Here is a 19,995-nt window from a genome sequence, read left to right on the forward strand (position 1 = left end):
ACAGTGTGACCTTGTGATGTGAATGCCCTGTGTTCCACAGCACTCACTGGCTTCCAGGGGAACTACTGAGCAGCTGTCATGTTTCCCAACAGAACAGGGTGTAACAGTTTCTTGCTCACCATGTTTATTTAATGGCACACTCCAACTCTCAGGCATGAAGTCTGCTAAAAACTTCAACCACCATCATTTGTTGTTGAATATGCTTTGGTCTTCTCCACAGTTTAAGGATTTTGTTACCTAGTTTAGTCTTTTAATCAACAAATAAAAACACACCATTTTATGCTATTTGGGCCAAATTAATTTTATTATGCTCCATGATGAATTGCCACCAGTGCAACATCCTATTCACTATACAATTCAAAAAAAAAAAAAAATCACATACTAAACAAAATTTCAGTTGATAAATGGAAATGAATGATTGAAAATTTTTATGAATCGCATACATACAATATGTGGCTAGCTGAAATTGTCTATCACATAGCATTTAGATATAAAAAGCCTCATGCTAGTTTGTTAAATGCGAAGGCTACCAGACAATCATTTCGCTGGAGTATATATGGGAGGCTTTCAGACAATGCACAGGTATAGTGCTGCCCACAGTGCAGAACGGTGGAGGACTGAAACATGCAAACTTTATCTTACTCAGTAAAGAAGATGTAGTTTTCATGCCTGGACTGAACTCCACAGCTGTTGTGTTTCAACCAATAGAAACTTAGACTTTGTGCAATCACAACAAAAAGGTCTTTTTCTCCTTAAGAAAAAAGAACAAACTCAATTGCCTTTGGCAAATTATATACCCATCTTTTATGTATGTCTCCAACTCTGAGAATTGATATCCTCTGCTCAGAGAAGCTCCTGATAAATACTTATCATACCAAAGTTAGATAGAAAATCCTGAATTCCTTGGCCAAAAGTTAAGAAACACCTTAAATTGGCATTACCTTACATTTCTAGGCCACTTAAAACATTTTTTATAATGTCATAGAAAAGACATGTTTAATGAAATGTATTTTTCCAGAACTGGAGGATTGAATTCAGCAGTGCTTTAACACTGAGCTACATCCCAGACCTTTCTATTTTGAGACAGGGTCTTGCTAAGTTGCTGGTCTCAAACTTGTAATCCTCCTGCCTCAGCTTTCCAAGTCATTGGGATTACAGGTATGAGCCACTGCACCAGACTTAATGTTATTTAAAATAATTATAATGTCCTAGTTAATATTTGCACAAAATTTTGATTTCATTGGTTAGTAGCTGTCCAACCTTATCCACACCAGACTCACTGAGCTAAAGCCACAATAAAAATGATAGTAAGCAGAAAAGGTTTCTAGCAGCAAAGGGCGCTGTTTTTACAAGAAACAAAAATCTAGAATCTTTCCCATGTGCTTAAATTACTCTTGCAAGGAAGGTAACATTCTTTGAATAACTTAACTATTTTACTGCACCACCTACTGCTTTCATCAACTAAACCTCTTAAATTATTTTTATGATAACTAGATGCATGATCACTAGAGATTATGTGATAAACTGGTTAAAATTCAAGCCACATCTTGCAGGTCCAGCCTGTCAAGATCATGCCAATACTAGATTTTGGTCAAAACAATTCTAGATAGAATAATTTTTAGTTGGGTATCGTGACTATAGTAATGAAATACATTTGGAACTACATTCTGCATATGACTCAATGTGAGAAAATATGTCTGTATTTAAATCAGATAATTTTCTACCTAAAATTCAAAGTAGGTAGATATAATAATTAGCACTATAAATATGAATGACCATCTTTAGGTGAATTAGTGTATTGTAAAGAGGGAAGGACACCCTAATTTTAACACACCATTTAGTATGCATAAACAAATGTGCAGGTTGTAAGGTTTTATTTTTTTAAAAAAACTATTAAATCAGAATCAGTTATGTGTTTCAAGAAAATTGACATTTGGACCATCAATCTTTTAAGAAAAATGTAACCCTTCACTTGACATTTGACAAAAACCTTGGGAAATTATCAAAAGAAAAATATACAGTATGTTAGGTTCAGCATTACAGTACATACCTTTGCCAATTAATTTGATATTTATGGTTGGTATTTTTGAAGACCTCAATCTATACAAACTGAAAAACAGAATGACCATTATGGTTCATGAAGAATAAAACTACCCCCAAAGCCTCTAAACTCCAACTTAAATAATTTTTCAGAATAATACCAAAAATATTTTTTTAAGAGTTTTGCCAAAAAGCCTGTCACATTTGTTACAGCATAAACATAACCGCAATCAAGTACAGGTATGGAAGGAAGGGTTCCCTGTGGTTCCAGCCTGCAAACACCACTACTGTGCCAGTAACAGCAATGCTGCTGTAAGAGGCATAATTGATTTCGCCTACTGGGATCTTTGTAGAGATGTCATACAGAGCATATTGCTAAAATTTGAAAAATGGCATCAGTGTAGTGATGTCTAGAGAACTGTGCAAGGTATCAACTTCAACATTCATATGTAGCATTGTATTCAAAATGAAGGGGCTAAAGAAACTAAGGTTTACATCACTTAAAAAAGAATGTAGTGCTATAATAGATTTTAATAAGAAAATTTAGGTACAGAAAAAGTAGGGTATGAAAATAGTGTTTTCCTTCTGGCATTATAACTAAATTACATTAAGGTTTTTGTCAGTCTCACATATAGTATTTAAACTCCCTTGTTGATGGAATGAAATATATTCACAAATCAAGTGAGCATCCTGGTGTAAACTTGTACACAGTAACAGGGAGTAGCTTTGTAGAGGATTATGACAAACCTTTACAGATTAAATGAGGTATTGCACAGATTAATTAAAAAAAAAAAAGCAAAAAAGGCAACAAAACTATACAGCAAATTGGTAGAACATTTACATGATAATTTTACAGAATCCATAGACAGAAAGTAGTGTTTAGTATTTCACCTTAAAAATATATATATATATATATAATATAGATCAGTCTTCCCATTCATCATCATCCTCAAAATCTTCTTCATCATCTTCATCTTCATCTTCATCTAGAAGAAAATCATCAAGACAATGAAAATATAAATGTTACATAATTCTTGAGTTCTCCAAATACTTGACCTCTGAAAACATAATCCATTTAATTCTTGGAGAAATCTAATTAATAAGATAGTTTAAAATTTAATGAAATACATCCAAAGAGTGTGACAGTTAAACCAAGGATTAGAACAGAACTTCCAAGATTTGGGTTCTACCTTGGTATCTATGAAACAAATTTCAACCTGTGATTTTTCCCTCTCTCCCTGTAGTAGGGATAGAACTGAGGACCTCACTCGTGTGAAGCAAGAGAGCCTCACCACTCAGTACTCCCCATCCCAGCCTATCCAGTGTGCTTAATATTAATGTGTTATATTACATTTGGTTTGGTTTTTCTGAATTTCAGACTTATAAATCAAGAATCCAACTGCCTTCTTATACTCTTCATGTGGATTCTCAAATTTAAAACTTGTGAAGTTTTTTCCTCTCCCCAGCCTGCTTCTCCATCTCTGCTCTAGTCAGTTTCATCTCAATTAATGGCATCAATTCTCTCAGGTAATTAGGTCAAGAGCCCAGAAATTATTAATGATTCCTCTTTTTTTTTTTTCACCATCCAACCCAGTTTACTCCTTCCCACCACACTTCCATACCATCACTGTATCTTGCTTAGATTGTTTAGTCCATTTGCATCAGAGCAAAGGGAGTGACACTATTTACATTCTGAATTTTAAAAAAATCTCATGTTGCTACCCCCTAGAGGCCTCCTGTGGCCAAGCACTGCTCTGAATAAAATCTGATGTGACCTCAATTCTAAAAATCCCTACATGATTTCCCAGTCATCATTTCTCAGTGTTCTCCAAGCCTTTCTCATAATGCCATCTCCTTTGATTCACTATTTCTAGTAAGATGCCTTCTTTCTGTGACTCAAACATGCCAACTTTATCCTTGCTTTCTGTCTGCCTGAGTCTCCTCATCTTTGAGGACTCACTAAAACCCCACCTTCTTGGAGGGGTTTTCTGACTATCCTCTGTAAAGTATAACCCTTCTCCACAATCAGTAAGTATCTTTCGTGTTTTACTTTCCTACAACATTCCTGTCTGATATTCTTACATGTCTTTAGGTTCATGGCCTTCACACTAGAATACAAGCTCTATGAAATCAGGGAGTCTGCCTGTCTTTTCATTATTGTATCCTTAATACCAGAAAACAGTGCTTCACAGGAGCTGCTCAACTAGATTTCTTGAATGAACGAATATGTAGATGTTGTCAATTTCTGAGAGCACACTTCTATATTTTTATCAGCTTGTCATAATTACTAACCTTTGAAGTACATATCCCATATAACCCCTGCAAGCCAAGTTGGCAATGTAAGACAGGACCCAAACACTTTCACTTGGTAATAATAGAAAATAAGAAAAAGAAGTATGTGACATATATGTGTGCTAGATGTACAGATCTGTCTTTTTCTTTTATTTCCCCCACTATAAAACAGATATTTTAAAAGGTCCTATAAAGAAATACTTCAGCTCTAGTATTAGAACTTGGAAATTAACAAAAGCCAGAGAGAAGCAAAGATATATTTTCTTGGTTCCAAACTAAGTTATTTCTTTTATTATAATAATACTATGAGTTATTATTATTCTTAACAATAATAGCTATTAGTTATTTAAGTCTAAAAGTCAGCTCTAAATTGTTACAGAATACACTTGCAAAACAGTTCAACTGACTACATATTACAACTTCTGTTTACTTTTCTAGCAATAGAAATATGTGCTATCCAAAGTTTTTGCTAGTTATGCTTCAAAACTACCTGGATAAGCTGGGTGCAGTGGCACGTGCCTGTTATCCCAGTGGCTTGGGAGGCTGAGGCAGGAGGATCACAAGTTAAAGCCAGCCTCGGCAAAAGTGAGGCACTAAGCAACTCAGTGATACTCTGTCTCTAAATAAAATAGAAAAAAGGCCTGGTGATGTGTTTCAGTGGTTAAGTGTTCCTGGGTTTAATCCCTGATATCCAAAAAAAAAAAAAAAGAACTTCACCTGGATAAAAGCATCAAGTACACCTAACTATGCTAGCATCAAGAGTGACCAAAGGTAAAATTATCACCAACTGCTCCTCCTTGGTGAAAAGGAGGAAATAGCTAGTAATTCTATCTTCTGGTACTAGCACAGAAATAATAGTAAAATGAAAAGGGTTCAAATACACAAAGTATGTTATACATTCATATATGAACCACGATAAGTTCATTATAACTTGCATGACTATTACAAAATGTCTTTTTTTTTTTTAAATCACTATAGGGAAGTATTTAGCAAAACCCAGAGACATCAAAAGAAAAAAAATGCATTCTCATCATCATCTATTTTATAGCAACCTACCATTTGCCCCATCTGATCAAATGTGAACCTTTAATTTATCTCTTTGACACTGGCAGCTATCAAAATTTTTCTTGAGCATCTTCCATACATGAAGTTATCTTTTATATTTTCTTTTCTAATTTGGTCAGAATACCATTTGACCCAGATGATTATCCTGTCCTCCTTCAAACATTTGTTTCACCTGACTTCTAAATGCTACATTCTGTAGTCCTCAGACCTTATTATTATTAGACTTTTTCTTCTTTCTCTTTGTTTATTTGTTTATTAATTAATTAATTAATTAAATCCTGGGTAACTGAACTCAGGGACACTTTACCACTGAGCCACATCATAAGCCCTTTTGAGCCTAGTTTCAAACTTGCGATCTCCCTGCCTCAGCCTCCTGTGTCACTGGGATTATAAGCGGGTGCCACAGTGCCCAGCTAGACCTTTTCTTTTCCACATCCACTTTGCTAATCTCAACCAGTTCCATAACCTTCAATAATACGTATCTATGTACAGCTTATTGACATGCAAATATTAATAAGACCTTGTCCGTGAATCCTAGACATATAACCAAATCAACACTTAAATTTGAATTCTGAATAGGTATCTCAAATACAGTATGTACCAAAGCCAAATTCCTAATCTTTCCCCTTAAACTTGCTCTTCTGTTAAAGAAATTCCACCTTTTAAGCTGCTCACTTCTGACCTATCAGTAACTCCAGTGATCTATGCATTCAAAATAAAACCAACCATTTCTGATTAGTACAAGAAATCTAGTTCAAACCTCTATCATCTCTTGCATGGATTACTGTCATTCCTATGATGGCTTCCCATCGAGTTCAGAATAAAAATTAATGGTCTTCAAAGCATTACTAATGGTCCCCTGTTTCATTCCTTACTATTCTCTCTCTCTTGCTCCCAACATATGGACCTTATTGTTCCGCAGCCTCAGGTACTCTGCACCTGCTGTTCTTTCCATCTGATGCTTTTCCCAGATATTGCTTTTTTTTTTTTTTAACATGTTTTACTCCTTCCAGGTTTTTCCATAAATGTCACCTAAGTTGGGACTATCGTTCTATTCCAAAATGAACCTCCCTCCTACAGCCTATAACTCCCTTGCCCTTTTCTGCTTTATATTTTCTAATTTGTTTTGTATATTTTTTGGTCTCTCTCACAAGAAAGCTTATTTCATGAAGGCAAGGATTTTTACTGTTTTGTTATAATTTTAATATTACTCCTTCACAAATATTTATGGAATAATTAGTCTTTTTTGTCTTTGTAATTTGTATAACGTTGCTCAAGGATCTTAAGATATCTATCTCCTTATAGAGAAACAAAGAAAAGGAAAGTAAGATTTACTGAGCACCTATTATGAGCTAGGTAATCTGTTGGTTACATATTATTTAATTCTCACCATCAATCATTTGATATGTGAATTCTCTCCATGTAACAAATAAGAAAATTAAAATGATAAAAATATGCTTGTTTGGGGGGAGTACTTATTGAGGATTGAACCCGGGGGTGCTCTATCACTTAGCTATATCCCCAGCTCTCGGTTCTCACTAACCTGCCCAGGCTGGCCTCAAACTTTCAGTCCCCCTGCCTCATTCTCTCAAGTAACTGAGATTACAGGCATGTGTCAAAAAAGTATTCTTTAACAAACCCCACAATCTATAGAATATTCCTAATTTTCTAATCCTCTGAAACCAGAGAAACCTTCTGAATTTCTTCTGTCAATAGAATATAACAGGAATGAGATCTAGAAATCACAAGCTTTGTCTAGAGGTTGCTTGGCAATCAGATTCTATTAGTATTTCTCAGTATAGGAAATACAATTACCACTTTTCCAAAGTTTTTCCACTTTACAGCTATGGTTGTGGTGTGCTAGCATCTGTAAATTTTAAGATAGACTAATTACAGGGGCAATAAATCAGTTAATTACTCATTAGCAGAGAAAAAGCTAACAAAGACAGTTATAAAAATAAAAACAGCAGAATTTTAAGCAATAAAATTCTCTCTCACACACATACACACAAACATATGCAAGCTACCTGAAGAATGAATGGCTTTGCTCCTTTTCTGCATTACTTCCATCAATGCACCCACAATTCCTGAAGTGGGTGCAGGTGTTGGTGGTGCAGACTCTTGGCCATCAGACACCTTGGAATACAAAATTAGAAAGATTCAACTGTAAATCCTTAGCAAAGAATCTGTCTTCAGAATGTCTTACTTTCTTAGTATCACCTCTTTATCTTGAAAAATTAAAAAGCAAGCAATCAAAATTTCAAGCCCAGTCAGGATTAGCTAAATTAAGAAGAAAAAAACTGAATATTCCCCCCAAAAGTGAATAATAATTTCTGCACATTCCAGCACACAAGAATCTTATATGATAAAACTTCAAAACTATTATTAAAGGACATTATTTTTATAAACCTGGGCAGTATTTAGAAGTTCTGAAACTGTACCTGTCTCACATGGCAAATAACTAACTATCCCTAGTAGAAATTACTTCCATTTCCTCCAAACTATATTCAGGAAATAAAATGATACAAAAGAAAAAACTAAAGATTTTGATTAAAAATTCATTTATTCAGAAACCAGTCCCTGCAAAATTATCCCTATTTCCACATTCATATTAAAAAAAGAGGAAAAAAATGTAATGGAAAAAATTTATAATTTAGAAAGTACTTCTCTAAGTACTAAAATGAGACAAATATATTTTTACATATTAATTTTATTAATTCTGTCTCTGAACTTCCATTACCCATTGTTATAATATTGGTAAAAAGATTAAATAGGGCTGGGGATATAGCTCAGTTGATAGAGTGCTTACTCACATGCACAAGGCCTTGGTTCAATCCCCAGTACCACAAAACAAAAACAAAAAAGATGACATAGCATAGCTATACTAAATAATCACACAAGTTTTTAAACATTTTTATTTATTTGAAATTTTAAATCCTTTTCCAAGGAATAAAATTTTCCAAAGAAAAATATTTTCCAAGAAAATTGTCTTAATAACTTTATTAAGACAAAATTTTCATTTGGTTTTTTGGTAACTCTTCTACTAACTACTTTTCTTTCTGGGCTAAATATCGCTGTGTTCTCTTAAAAAAAAATTCCATTTAGCTCTCCATAAGATACAGATTAATTCATAAGTACTTAAGTTTAGCTGTTGTATGTAATACTATTACTAGTATAGCAGTCCACAAACAGAAAATCTCAAGTTTTAGAGTTTGGTATTTCTGCATGAGGCTCTTAACAGCAGCCAGAACCACTCTTTAATGATCAGGCAATATAAATCAGAGAAGACTAAATAGGAATGCAACACTGCCATTAGAGTCTAAAAATAAAGCTTTATACCACACCAAGTCCATTCTTTTATTTATGTACTATATATAGCAGCTTTTATGGTACAGCAGCAGATTTGGGTGCTTATAACAAAAAGACCAGGGCTGGGGATGTGGCTCAAGCGCTAGCGCGCCCGCCTGGCATGCATGCGGCCCGGGTTCGATCCTCAGCACCACATACAAAGAAAGATGTTGTGTCTGCCGAAAACTAAAAAATAAATATTAAAATTTTCTCTCTCTCTCTCTAAAAAAAAAAAAAAATTAACAAAAGACCATATGGCCTATAAGTCTAAATACTTATAATCTGGTCTGTTATCAAAAAAGTTTGTCAACCTCTAAAAGATTAAATGATCTAAAGGATTAAATGATGATCATCTTGTCCAAAAGTTATCAGCCTTCAGTGTCAGAAATTCTATTAGAACTCTTTCAAATTTTTTTTTTTTTTTTGGTGGCACCTGATTCTTTACTAGTCTAAAACATGGAATCATTCGAATATGATTTAGTTTTCATAAAGTTACTAGTTTGGATTTACCAAGGTGATTACAATTGGTAATTGCAATTGGTATTTTAAATTTCCCTTACTTTAATAATGATTCTTTTAAAAGTATCTTTTATTTAAAAATAAAATATAGAACAATGAACTGTAAACATACTATAAGATTCCATTTATAGTAAATTTTAGAATAGGCAATAAGCAGGGTGTGGTGGCACACTCCTGTAATTCCAGTGGTTCCAGAGGCTGAGGCAGGAGGATCCTGAGTTCAAAGCCAGCCTCAGCAAAAGCGAGACTCTGTTTCTAAATAAAATACAAAATAGAGCTGGGGATGTGGCTCAGTGATCAAGTGCCCCTGAGTTCAATCCCCGGCACCCAAAAAAAAAAAAAAAAGAATAGGCAATTACATCAGTGAATGTTTTGGGAGCAACTAGCTGGTAAGAGGCATAAGGTAACTTTCTGGGATACAGAATGTTCTACATTTTATGTAGAAGTATGGGTTATAGAGCTATAGGAACTTATTATCTAAACCAAAAATTTGTGCATTTCATTGTATCTAAAAATATTTAAAAATCTATAGGGTTAAAAATTATAAATTATATTCTATAATATGTATACTCAGAAAAATGAGAAATTATATACCATCTATGTATATGATATATCAAAGTATATAAGTGCATTCTACTGTCATGTATAACTAATTAAAATAAATAAAAAATTAAAAAATTATAAATTATAGCAAGAGAAAAAAGATTAACAAACTTTTCAAAGATATCTTATAGATTACTTTAAAATTCCATTCTGATCAATGATCTAAAATGAAAGAGCATATTACTTACAGATTTCAGTTGAATACCCTGTCGTATCTGGTCTAAAAGCGCATCCCTTCCAGAGCAGGACACTGGTCGACTGTTCTGTTCCACTTTTTTTAGCTGAGCACCCTCTCTGATTTGATCTAAAAGGGCTGCTTTGTTTCCTGCAGGAGTTGGAACTTGATGGTCCCCATCAGAAGGGAGGCCAGGGGGAGGTGGTGGCCCTGGTGGAGGCGGAGGTGGAGGTGGTGGGGGTGCCGTCACTGATCCTACCACTGATAGAGGTGGAGGTGGTGGTGGAGGCCCAGAAGGCGCTGAAGAGGGAAGGGCTGGAGGTGGAGGAGGATACACCCTATTTGGTGGTGGTGGAGGGACGGCCACACCTGGCCTGGAAGGAGGTGGTGGTGGAGGTGCAGCTGTGGGAGCTCTTGAAGGTGGTGGGGGAGGAGCACCTCTTCCCCTGGCAGGAGGAGGAGGAGGGCCTGAGCTATGTGGAGGGGGAGGAGGTGGTGGTGGTCCTCCCCGTGATGGTGGTGGAGGTGGTGGTGCTGAAATAAAAAAACAAAAAACAAAAAAAATCAAGATCATTTTCCTGTTGTTTCTTGAAAAATATCAGTGAAAACACCAGAATTCAGTTTTTAGAAATCAGTACCAGTTTTGAAGGTTAAGAATAAACATTTTTCTACTTTATAATAACAGAAATAACAATGAAATCAAAGTTTGCTTAATAAGCACTTTTATATTTTAATTAAAATTAACAAATAACTGTTCCCTTTTTAAAGAATCAATTACATTTATGTTTTTTAAAAATTAGTTCAGATTCAAATTTTATAGTTTATCATAGTCAATTAGAATTTATTAATACTAATCTGAGCTAAGATACAAATATAATGCTTTTCCTTTAAAAGGTAATCCTTTGTTGTCTAATTTATATGGATTTATATTTTATGGTATAATGTCCTATTATTTCCAAAAGAAATTCTAGCAATTCTAGCAATGGAAAGAAGGGAGACTGGTTGCTCAGTCAAAATATTTGATTACATACTTAGGAAACAAAAAGTGATAAACAAATTAAATGAGAAATCCTATAAATTGTAAAAGTAAAGTCATTAATTAAAAGTTATCACTAATTTGATAGTAATGATATTTACACTCTTCTACTTAAGTGACAATGTTAAGATATTAAGAAAACAAATTTGAAAGTACAATGATATCAGACTATATTGGAGAATGTGAATAAAACCTAAGTGTTAGATTTTATTTTACTACATTTCTGGAGACATGATGTTGCCATCAACATACACCAATAAATATAATAATGTACTTCATCATTTTCCCATTAATTTAAAGACTGGTTTGAAAAATTATTTTTAGGAGTATAGAAATGTTAGAATTCATAATAGTCATTTGTATTTACTAATACAAAGTATAATGTGGTATTAAGGAAACTTCCTATCCAACCAAATTCAGTTATAAATACCTATCTTAATTATAAGCTTAGATGCTCAGTAATACAATGATAACAGAAAGGGAAAAAACCCTCACTTTACAGAGAATAAATAGTATCTTCTGATTTCATTTGGGACAATCATGGGGAGATGCTTTAGAAATCTGAAATCAAATATAATCATAAACATTGAATGACATGTATGGAAAGGACCAAACTCACATGGGTATTGTCTCTTGGCATAAAAACCTTCAAATATACATAACGGGGAGCAGGAGAGTTAACCTAAATTCAGACCATCACAGTGGGACACTCCTACGATTTACACTTAAGGTGTACTAGAGGTCTAGAAGATACAGCTAAGATTCACCCAACATTCCATCTAACTGGACCAAAAGCAAGGAGACTTAAAAGCTTGCTAGAAGCAGAGTAGTTTTCTAACATTTTCAATCAAATGGCAAAAAGGGGAGGAAATTTTTATATATATATATATATATATATATATGAATGAAATGGCTATTCCCTGAATAAGAGTGTATCAAATCCTTTCAAGAAGATACAAAATTTCATTTAATCAGGTTTACATTTCAAATAGCAACAATATTTAGAACTAGTATAATTTACTCCTCCCTTACTTAAGAGGAAAAGGACTGGACTATTTTATTATGAAAGGCATTAAATAATTATTTTTCATGATTTTACCAAGAACCATGAATTAAATTTCTTTTGAACCTGTCTGTATGGGGTACATTTATTGGGATAATTTGGGATTTGGCTAATACAAACTTAGACAGACACTAATTCAACACTCAGAAAGGAGAGTCTTGATTTATGAGTCAATCATCAGCTGTATCGTATCTGCATGTAGAAAAAGTTCAGCATTTCTATTACCTTGCAAACTAAAAGCAAACTTTTAGTCTGCCTTATGTCTACACAAAATGGAAACTGCAAAAAATGCCATGTCCGAAGGTAAAAACTATGAAAGAAATAAAATAGGAGAAGAAAAGAACTTATGGTATGCAGTTAGCCAGATCTGCACGTGCACGCACACACACATGCCCCTATACATCACTATGAGAAACACACCACTATGAGAAAACTCTGGTCAAGATTTTCAACTCTAAGTCACCACAAATACCAGAATTAAAATAACAATGGTATTTTTGAATTTTTTAAAAAGAAATAAGTACAAAGCATCAAACAAAAGTAATAAAAAATGAAAATGGTTCCATTCAAAGCTAAAGGAAGACAAGATTGAGCTTACCAACAGAACAGAACAGAACAGAACAGAACAGAACAGAACAGAACAAAACAAAACAAAACAACTTTGTCTTGGTGGGAACCTAATACTAAAAAAATAAGTAAACATTATTTCAGGTCAACATTAAAGTACTGGTAGATAATGCTCTAGCCAATACTTGAGACACACCAGTCTGGCTGGTGGCAACCACAGCTGCTGCAGGAAGGCGGAGTGCAGGTAGAGACAAAGGACAGCACAGCAGAGCAAAACAAAATAAAAAAATACCTGGCTTTCGGGGAGTGAGGGTGGGGGACCTGTGGGAAAGAGGGAGGCTGATCTCAATGGACCCAGTGGAAATAAGTCCTTTATTTCTCATTAAGAGTATTTAACCTTTTTCTCTCATTTATTCCAGTATTCCACTTTTTAATTTTTAACTTATTTGCCAACAGGTTTCAAAAAAATACATATGTATTCATATAATTTTGCTCTCGTTTTAGTTGTTTTCAGTTTCACCAGTTTATTAGTTAGCTTTAGTTTGACTTAGATGGGGTATAACAAACTATATATGGGTTTGAATTGTTTTTGATCTTAACATTTGTTTGTTAGTACATTGGCTTTGTCCTCTTGTTGCCTCTTCTTCACTCTTTTCTCCCACTAATAGTCAAAATTCCCATTCCTCTTTCCTTTTTTTCATTTTTTTATTACTTTTAGGTTTTTTTTTTTTTTTTTAACTCCTTATTCTTTATAGCCATCATCTGCTACCTATCTCCTGCCTCTCCTCGGTTCATTTCAAACTTTCTCGTCATCCTACTTTATATTCCCTTAAGAAACCGTAATCCCATTAAGAGAATTTTAAAAAATTAAATAATTTATGTAATTCTTACCCCATTATTATTGCTATGGTTATTAATATAGTGGATGATATAGTAAATCTGTTGTTCAATACTTGATCGAGTAAATGTTTTTTTTTTTTTGTTGGTAGTGATGTTAAATGCTGACCTCATAATTCCTATATAGGTGGAAGTGTTATAGATGCCAAAATAGACATTGGACATTTTTCTTAAGGCTGTGCATCTGTTGCTAACATTTATTGCTATTCCTGGCTCCCTGCTTTCCCTAAAAGAGCCTGGAAAGTGAGTGGGACATTAAGGTTATAGAATAGAGATCCTGCTGCTGAGCAATACTCACAACTTAGCCAAGTAACAGCAAATCTTACCCCACACACGATCTAGCCCTACTTGAGCCTCAACAATATTTCAACACATAGAACATAGGAAACAAAACCCCCAAACCAACAAGCAGGCCCCAACAAACAGAGAGGGACCTTAGATCCTACTCCTGAATATTTACTTATACATCAAAATAAGAGAGAAGTCCCATAACAAAACAATTAACTATACACAAAAGGACATGTGTATAAAAGAGGAATGGGGAATACATCTCAATTGATGCACAAGTCCCAGACCTCTGAAAACATGAGGAAACAGGCAAACAAATCGCTCCCCAAAATTTACCATTCCCCAAAAAACAATCCTACAGATATGAAGCAGATGATATTCCTGTGAAAGAGTATAAAAAACTTATTATTAAAAGTTCAAAAAAATCAAAGATCTAAGTAATAAATTAAGAAAGCAAACATATGAGATAAAAGACCATTTCAATAAAGAGATAATGAAAAGAAATAAATCAGAACTCCTGAGATAAAAGACACAATGAATCAAATAAGCAATTCACTTGAAGGCATCACAAACAGATTAGATTGCACAGAAAACAGAACTTCAGGCCTTGAGACAGGGTATATGAACTTGAACACTCAGTGTGCAATAAAGGAAAAAGAATAAAAGATCATGATCATAATATACAAGAACTCTGGAACTGCATCAAGAGAACAAATCTGAGAGTCACTGAAATAGAAGAGAACATGAAGATACAGGATAATAGCATTAAGAACATTTTCAATCAGATAGTAATAGAAAAATTTCCCCATATTAGAAATGAGACATCCAACTACAACAGGCATATAAGACCCATCATAACCAAATTATCTAAGAAAGAAAATAAGGAAAGACTATTAAAAGCTGCAAGAGAAAATTGTAAGGCCACATTTACAGGTAAACCAATAAGGGTTACCTCTGACTCTTCAACTCAGATCCTAATGTCAAGAAGGTCTGGAATGAGATATTCCAAGCTCTAAAAGAAAACAATGCTACTCAAGATTGCTATATTCGGCAAAGCTATCTTCAAAATCAATGAAAGAATGAAAACTTTCCATGAGGAAGAAAAACTAAAAGAATTTATGACTATTGGGCAATCATTAGAAAGAATATGCAAAGATAAACTGAGCACAGCAGAACCCCAAAACCAACCCCAAAGCTCTCAAACGGATGAAGATCACTAGAGCAACCACCAACTAAATGAAAATCAATACAGAATAAAATATAGCAAATAAGCCAAAATGTTAGAAAAGTACAAACATATAAATAATAACATGGAATGTAGATAGTTTCAATTCCCCAATTAGCAGAGTGGATCAAAAACCAAGGTCCAACTTGTGCTGTTTGCAAGATTCATTGGAAAAAACATTCACAGGCCGAAAGTAAAAGGATGGAAAAAATATTCCATGCAAATGGAGCCTTAAAACAAGAAGGGAATAGCTGTTCTCATATCTGATGAAACAGATTTGAAGCAAAAATTAAACAGAAGAGAACAAAAAAGCCACTACATAACTGATAAGGGAATGATCCAACAAGATATAACAATAGTAAATCTATATGTCCCAAGGTTCCAGACAGACCCCAAACAATAATACGGGGTGATTTCCATACACTTTTATCACCAATAGACAGGAGATCCAAGCACAAGATCAATAAAGATATCTTCAACCTAAATAACACTATAAATAACACTATAAATCAACTAGACCTAGTAAGACATCTATAGAATATTTCATCCCAATATTTCATGCGAAAACTACTGAATTTACTTTCTTCTCAGCAACTCATGGAACCCTTTTCAAAACAGACCACATTTTAGGGTCACAATGTAAGTTAGGGTAAATACAAAAACACTGATATAATGTCATGCATCCTATAAGATCATAATGGAATGAAACTAGAAATCAATAGCAAGAAAAATAATAAAAAAATGTAAACATATAGAGATTGAACAATATTCTTTTAAATGAAGAATGGATCACAGAAAAATGAGAGAAGCAATCAAGAAATTCTTATAGATAACAACATATCAAAATCTCTGAGACAATATGAAAGGGGTTTTAAGAGTAAAATTTATAGCACTGAGTGCCTATGTCCAAAAAAGAAAAGAAAAAAGAAAAAAACTAGGTCCTAAATACATACTTAAGACTATGTTCCACTTCAAGTCATTGAGAAAGTAAGAATAAATTAATTACAAAATCAGTAGAACTCAGGAAATAATGAAATTGAAAATTAAAAAAATATAAAGGATCAATGCAATAAAGATTTAGTTCTTTGAAAAGATAAATAAGAGGGGCTGGAGATGTGGCTCAAGCAGTAGCGTGCTCGCCTGGCATGCGTGTGGCCTGGGTTCGATCCTCAGCACCACATACAAAGAAAGATGTTGTGTCCGCAGAAAATTAAAAAAAATAAATATTAAAATTCTCTCTCTCTCAAAAAAAATTTAAAAAAGAAAAGATAAATAAGATTGATAACCCTTAGCCAAACTAGCCAAAACATATAGAAAAGACTCAATAAACAAAATAAGACATGAAAAAGGAGATAAGACTCTTTTGAAGACAATGACAAATTTCTAGACACACGCCACCTGTCCAATGAAAATCAACACAGAATAATTGAACCAGTAAGATACAGAAAACCTAAACAGACTAATATCCAGTAATTAAATTGAAACTGCAATTATAAGCCTTCTAACAAAGACTAGGCTGGGACCTGATGAATTCTCAACTGAGTTCCTACCATACCTTTAAGGAACTAGTCTTTCTCAAATTATTCCACAAAATTTAAAGGGAGGGAACATTTCCAAGTACATTCTACGGAGTCAGAATAACAGGCCAAGACCAGATAAATTCTCAACTGAGTTCTACCATACCTTTAAGGAAGAACACACACCAGTCTTTCTGAAATTATTGCATGAAATTGAAAGGGAGGGAACACTTCCAAATACATTCTATAGAATCAGTATAACCCTCATACCAAAACCAGACAAAGACACACCAAGAAAAGAAAACTACAGACCAACATCCCTAATAAACACAGACGCAAAAATCCTTAATAATATATTGGCAAGGGCTGAGGTTGTAGCTCAATGGTAGAGCTCTTGCCTCGCATGTGTCAGGTCCTGGGTTTAATCCTCAGCACCACATAAAAATAAATAAATAAAAATAAAGATACTGTGTCCATCTACAACTAAAAAAAATCTTAAAAAAATATATTGGCAAACTGCATCCAAAAACACATCAAGAAGATAATACACCACGATCAAGTGGTTTTCCTCCTAAGTATGCAAAGGTTGGTTTAATGTAGGCAAATCAATAAATGTAAAATCACCACATAAACAGAATTAAGGACAAAAATCATGATCATCTCAGTAGATGCAGAAAAGACCTTTGATAAAATATAGCAACCATTTGTGTTAAAAATGCTGGAGAAACTATGGGTAAAAAGAACTTGTCTCAACATTATAAAAGCTTTATATAACAAGCCAAAGCCATCATCATTCAGAATGCAGAAAAACTGAAATCATTTCCTTCAAAATTAGGAACAAGAATGTCTCTCTCACCACTTTTATTCAATATAATTTTTTGAAACTCTAGCCAGAGCAATCATGTAAAAGGAGGAAATTAAAGAAATACAAATAGAAAAAGAAGTCAAACTATCACTATTTACTGATAATGATTTTATATTTAGAAAATCCAAAAATGAATAAAAAAAAACCCACCAGAAAATTTCTAAAGCTGAAATGAATTCAGCAAAGTAGAAGGATACAGTATCAACATTCATAAATGAACAGCTTTCATATACTCCAACAGTGATTCTGCTGAGAAAAAAATGAAAACTATCCCTCAAAATAAACTACATGATAATTAATATAACCAAGGAAGCCAAAGATCACTACAATGAAAATTATAGAACAACAAAGAAAGAAATTAAAGATGACCTTAGAAAATGGAAAGACCTCCCATGTTCCTGGATAGACAGAATTAATATTGTCAAAATGGCCATACTACTAAAAGTAATAAACAGTTTCAATGCAATTCTCATCAAAATACCTATGACATTCTTCACAAAAACTGAAAAAAAAAAAAAGGCCTAAAATTCATTTGGAAGAATAAAGAGACCCAGAATAACCAAAGCAATCCTGAGCAAGGTCAGTTATATAGAGGCATCACAACACCTGATCAATTATACTACAGAGTTATAGTTAAAAAACAAAACAAAACAAACACAGTATTGGCAACAAAACAGAAATGAAGTCCAATGGAATAGTACAGAAGACACAGAAACAAACACACATACTTACAGACATGTGATACTTGACAAAGGTGCCAAAAATACATGTTGGAGTAAAGATAGCCTTTTTAACAAATGGGCTATGAAAACTGAATATACATATGTACCTAAATGAAACTAGATCCCTACCTCTCACCTTAAACAAAATCAAATCAAAGTGGATCAAAAACTTACGAATTAGACCAGAAACTTTGCAACAGCTTAAAGAAAACACAGGGTTAATAGTCTATCCTATCAATGCAGACTCCAACTTCCTTAATAATATCCCTAAAATTCCTGAACAGAAAGGAAAGAATTAATAATGTGAATATAGAGCCTACAGAATGAGAGAGAATCTTTGCCACCTACTCCTTTGACAGGGGATTAATATCTAAAATATATAAAGAACTCAAAAAAGTGACATAAATAAAAAGATATTTCTCAAATGAAGAAATACAAACGGTCAACAAATATATGAAAAAATGCTCAACATCTCTAGTAATCAGGTAAATGTAATCAAAACTACCCAAAGATTTCATCTCACTCCAGTCATAATGGCAATTATCAAGAATATATAATAATAATAAATGTTGGTGAGGGTGTGGAGAAAAAGATATACTCATATATTGTTGGTGGGATTGCTAATTAGTATAACTATTCTGGAAAGCAGTATGGAGATGCTACAAAAAAACAGGAATGAAACCACGACATGACCCAGCTATTCCACTCCTTAATATTTATTAAAAAGAACTAAAATCAGTATATATGGTGAGACAGCCACCTCAAATGTTTATAGCAGCATAATTCACAAAGCCAAATTATGGAACCAGCCTAGATGCTCATCAAAAGATAAATGGATTAAGAAACAGTGGTGTATATATATTTACAATGAAGTTTTACTCAGTCATAAAGAAGAATGAAATTATGGCATTTGCCAACAAATGGATGTAAGTGGAAAACAACATGCTAAGTGAAATATTCAAGCCAGAGTCAGAAAGAAGAGTTGAATGTTTTCTTTCAGAGGAAAATAAGGGGAAAAAAGGTAGGGAATCGGATATCATAAAGATATATGGAAGATCAGGAGTAGAAGAAAGGGATTGAGAGGGAGGAAGGAACAATGGGAAAGGGGAGAAAATGTGAAATAAATTTAACAAAATCATGCTATATGCATATATAAGCATACCAGAGGGAATTCCACCTTTATGTGTATTTACACAGCACCAATCAAAAATGAATAACAAGTGAAAGGAAGACCAGTACAGAAGGATGACCAGTAGAGAAGAATGACCAGTAGAGTAGGATGTGGAAAGTGGTGATGATTTGAATCATGATCTGACTCCCTCATGGCTGCAATGCACTAGGAACTTTTTGTGCGAAGGTGCAGGTCAAGATGGCCCAGTTGCAATGGTAACACCAGCAGAGGAGGTTACATGCAAAGGCTTGTAGCTCTTACCAGTGGAGGCCTTGAGCTCAGTCACCAAATCCAGAGATATAGAATTCTGAGCATAATAAGATGACCCTAATGTCTCACCAGTACTGTGACCTTCAGATTGCCTGCTTTGCTGAAACTTTCCCACAAATAACCTTCTGATGAAACATTAAATAATGTGCTGAGCTTGCCCTAGATCACTATTTCTTCATCAGAGAGCAGTGTTCCACTTGGCCCCACCTTTTGCTCTTTGTGTGTCTATTTGTCTTTTCTCCAATCCCCATCACACCTGGTCCAGCTTCTGAATTAATGGCCCAGACGTGAGAGGCCCAGGGAGTTGGTGCCCAAATAGGGACTGGACACAG

At 34.1% G+C, this 19,995-nt stretch overlaps 1 protein-coding gene across 2 annotated transcripts in view; it reads right to left on the reverse strand.

The window, feature by feature from the left end:
* Positions 1–280: 280 nt before the first annotated feature.
* Positions 281–19,995, reverse strand: part of Wasl (WASP like actin nucleation promoting factor) — a 77,214-nt gene continuing 57,499 nt past the window's right edge. For both annotated transcript variants that reach the window (XM_015488290.2, XM_048786053.1), the window contains 3 exons: positions 10,056–10,576; positions 7,425–7,533; positions 281–3,026 (listed from right to left, as the gene is read on the reverse strand). In XM_015488290.2, coding sequence (XP_015343776.1) covers positions 2,965–3,026; positions 7,425–7,533; positions 10,056–10,576 — 692 coding nt within the window. In that variant the 3' untranslated portion in view covers positions 281–2,964. The remainder of the gene's footprint in view (positions 3,027–7,424; positions 7,534–10,055; positions 10,577–19,995) is intronic.

Source organism: Marmota marmota, unplaced genomic scaffold (assembly GCF_001458135.2).
Source record: "Marmota marmota marmota unplaced genomic scaffold, marMar, whole genome shotgun sequence".
In the NCBI taxonomy this organism is placed as follows: Eukaryota; Metazoa; Chordata; class Mammalia; order Rodentia; family Sciuridae; genus Marmota; species Marmota marmota.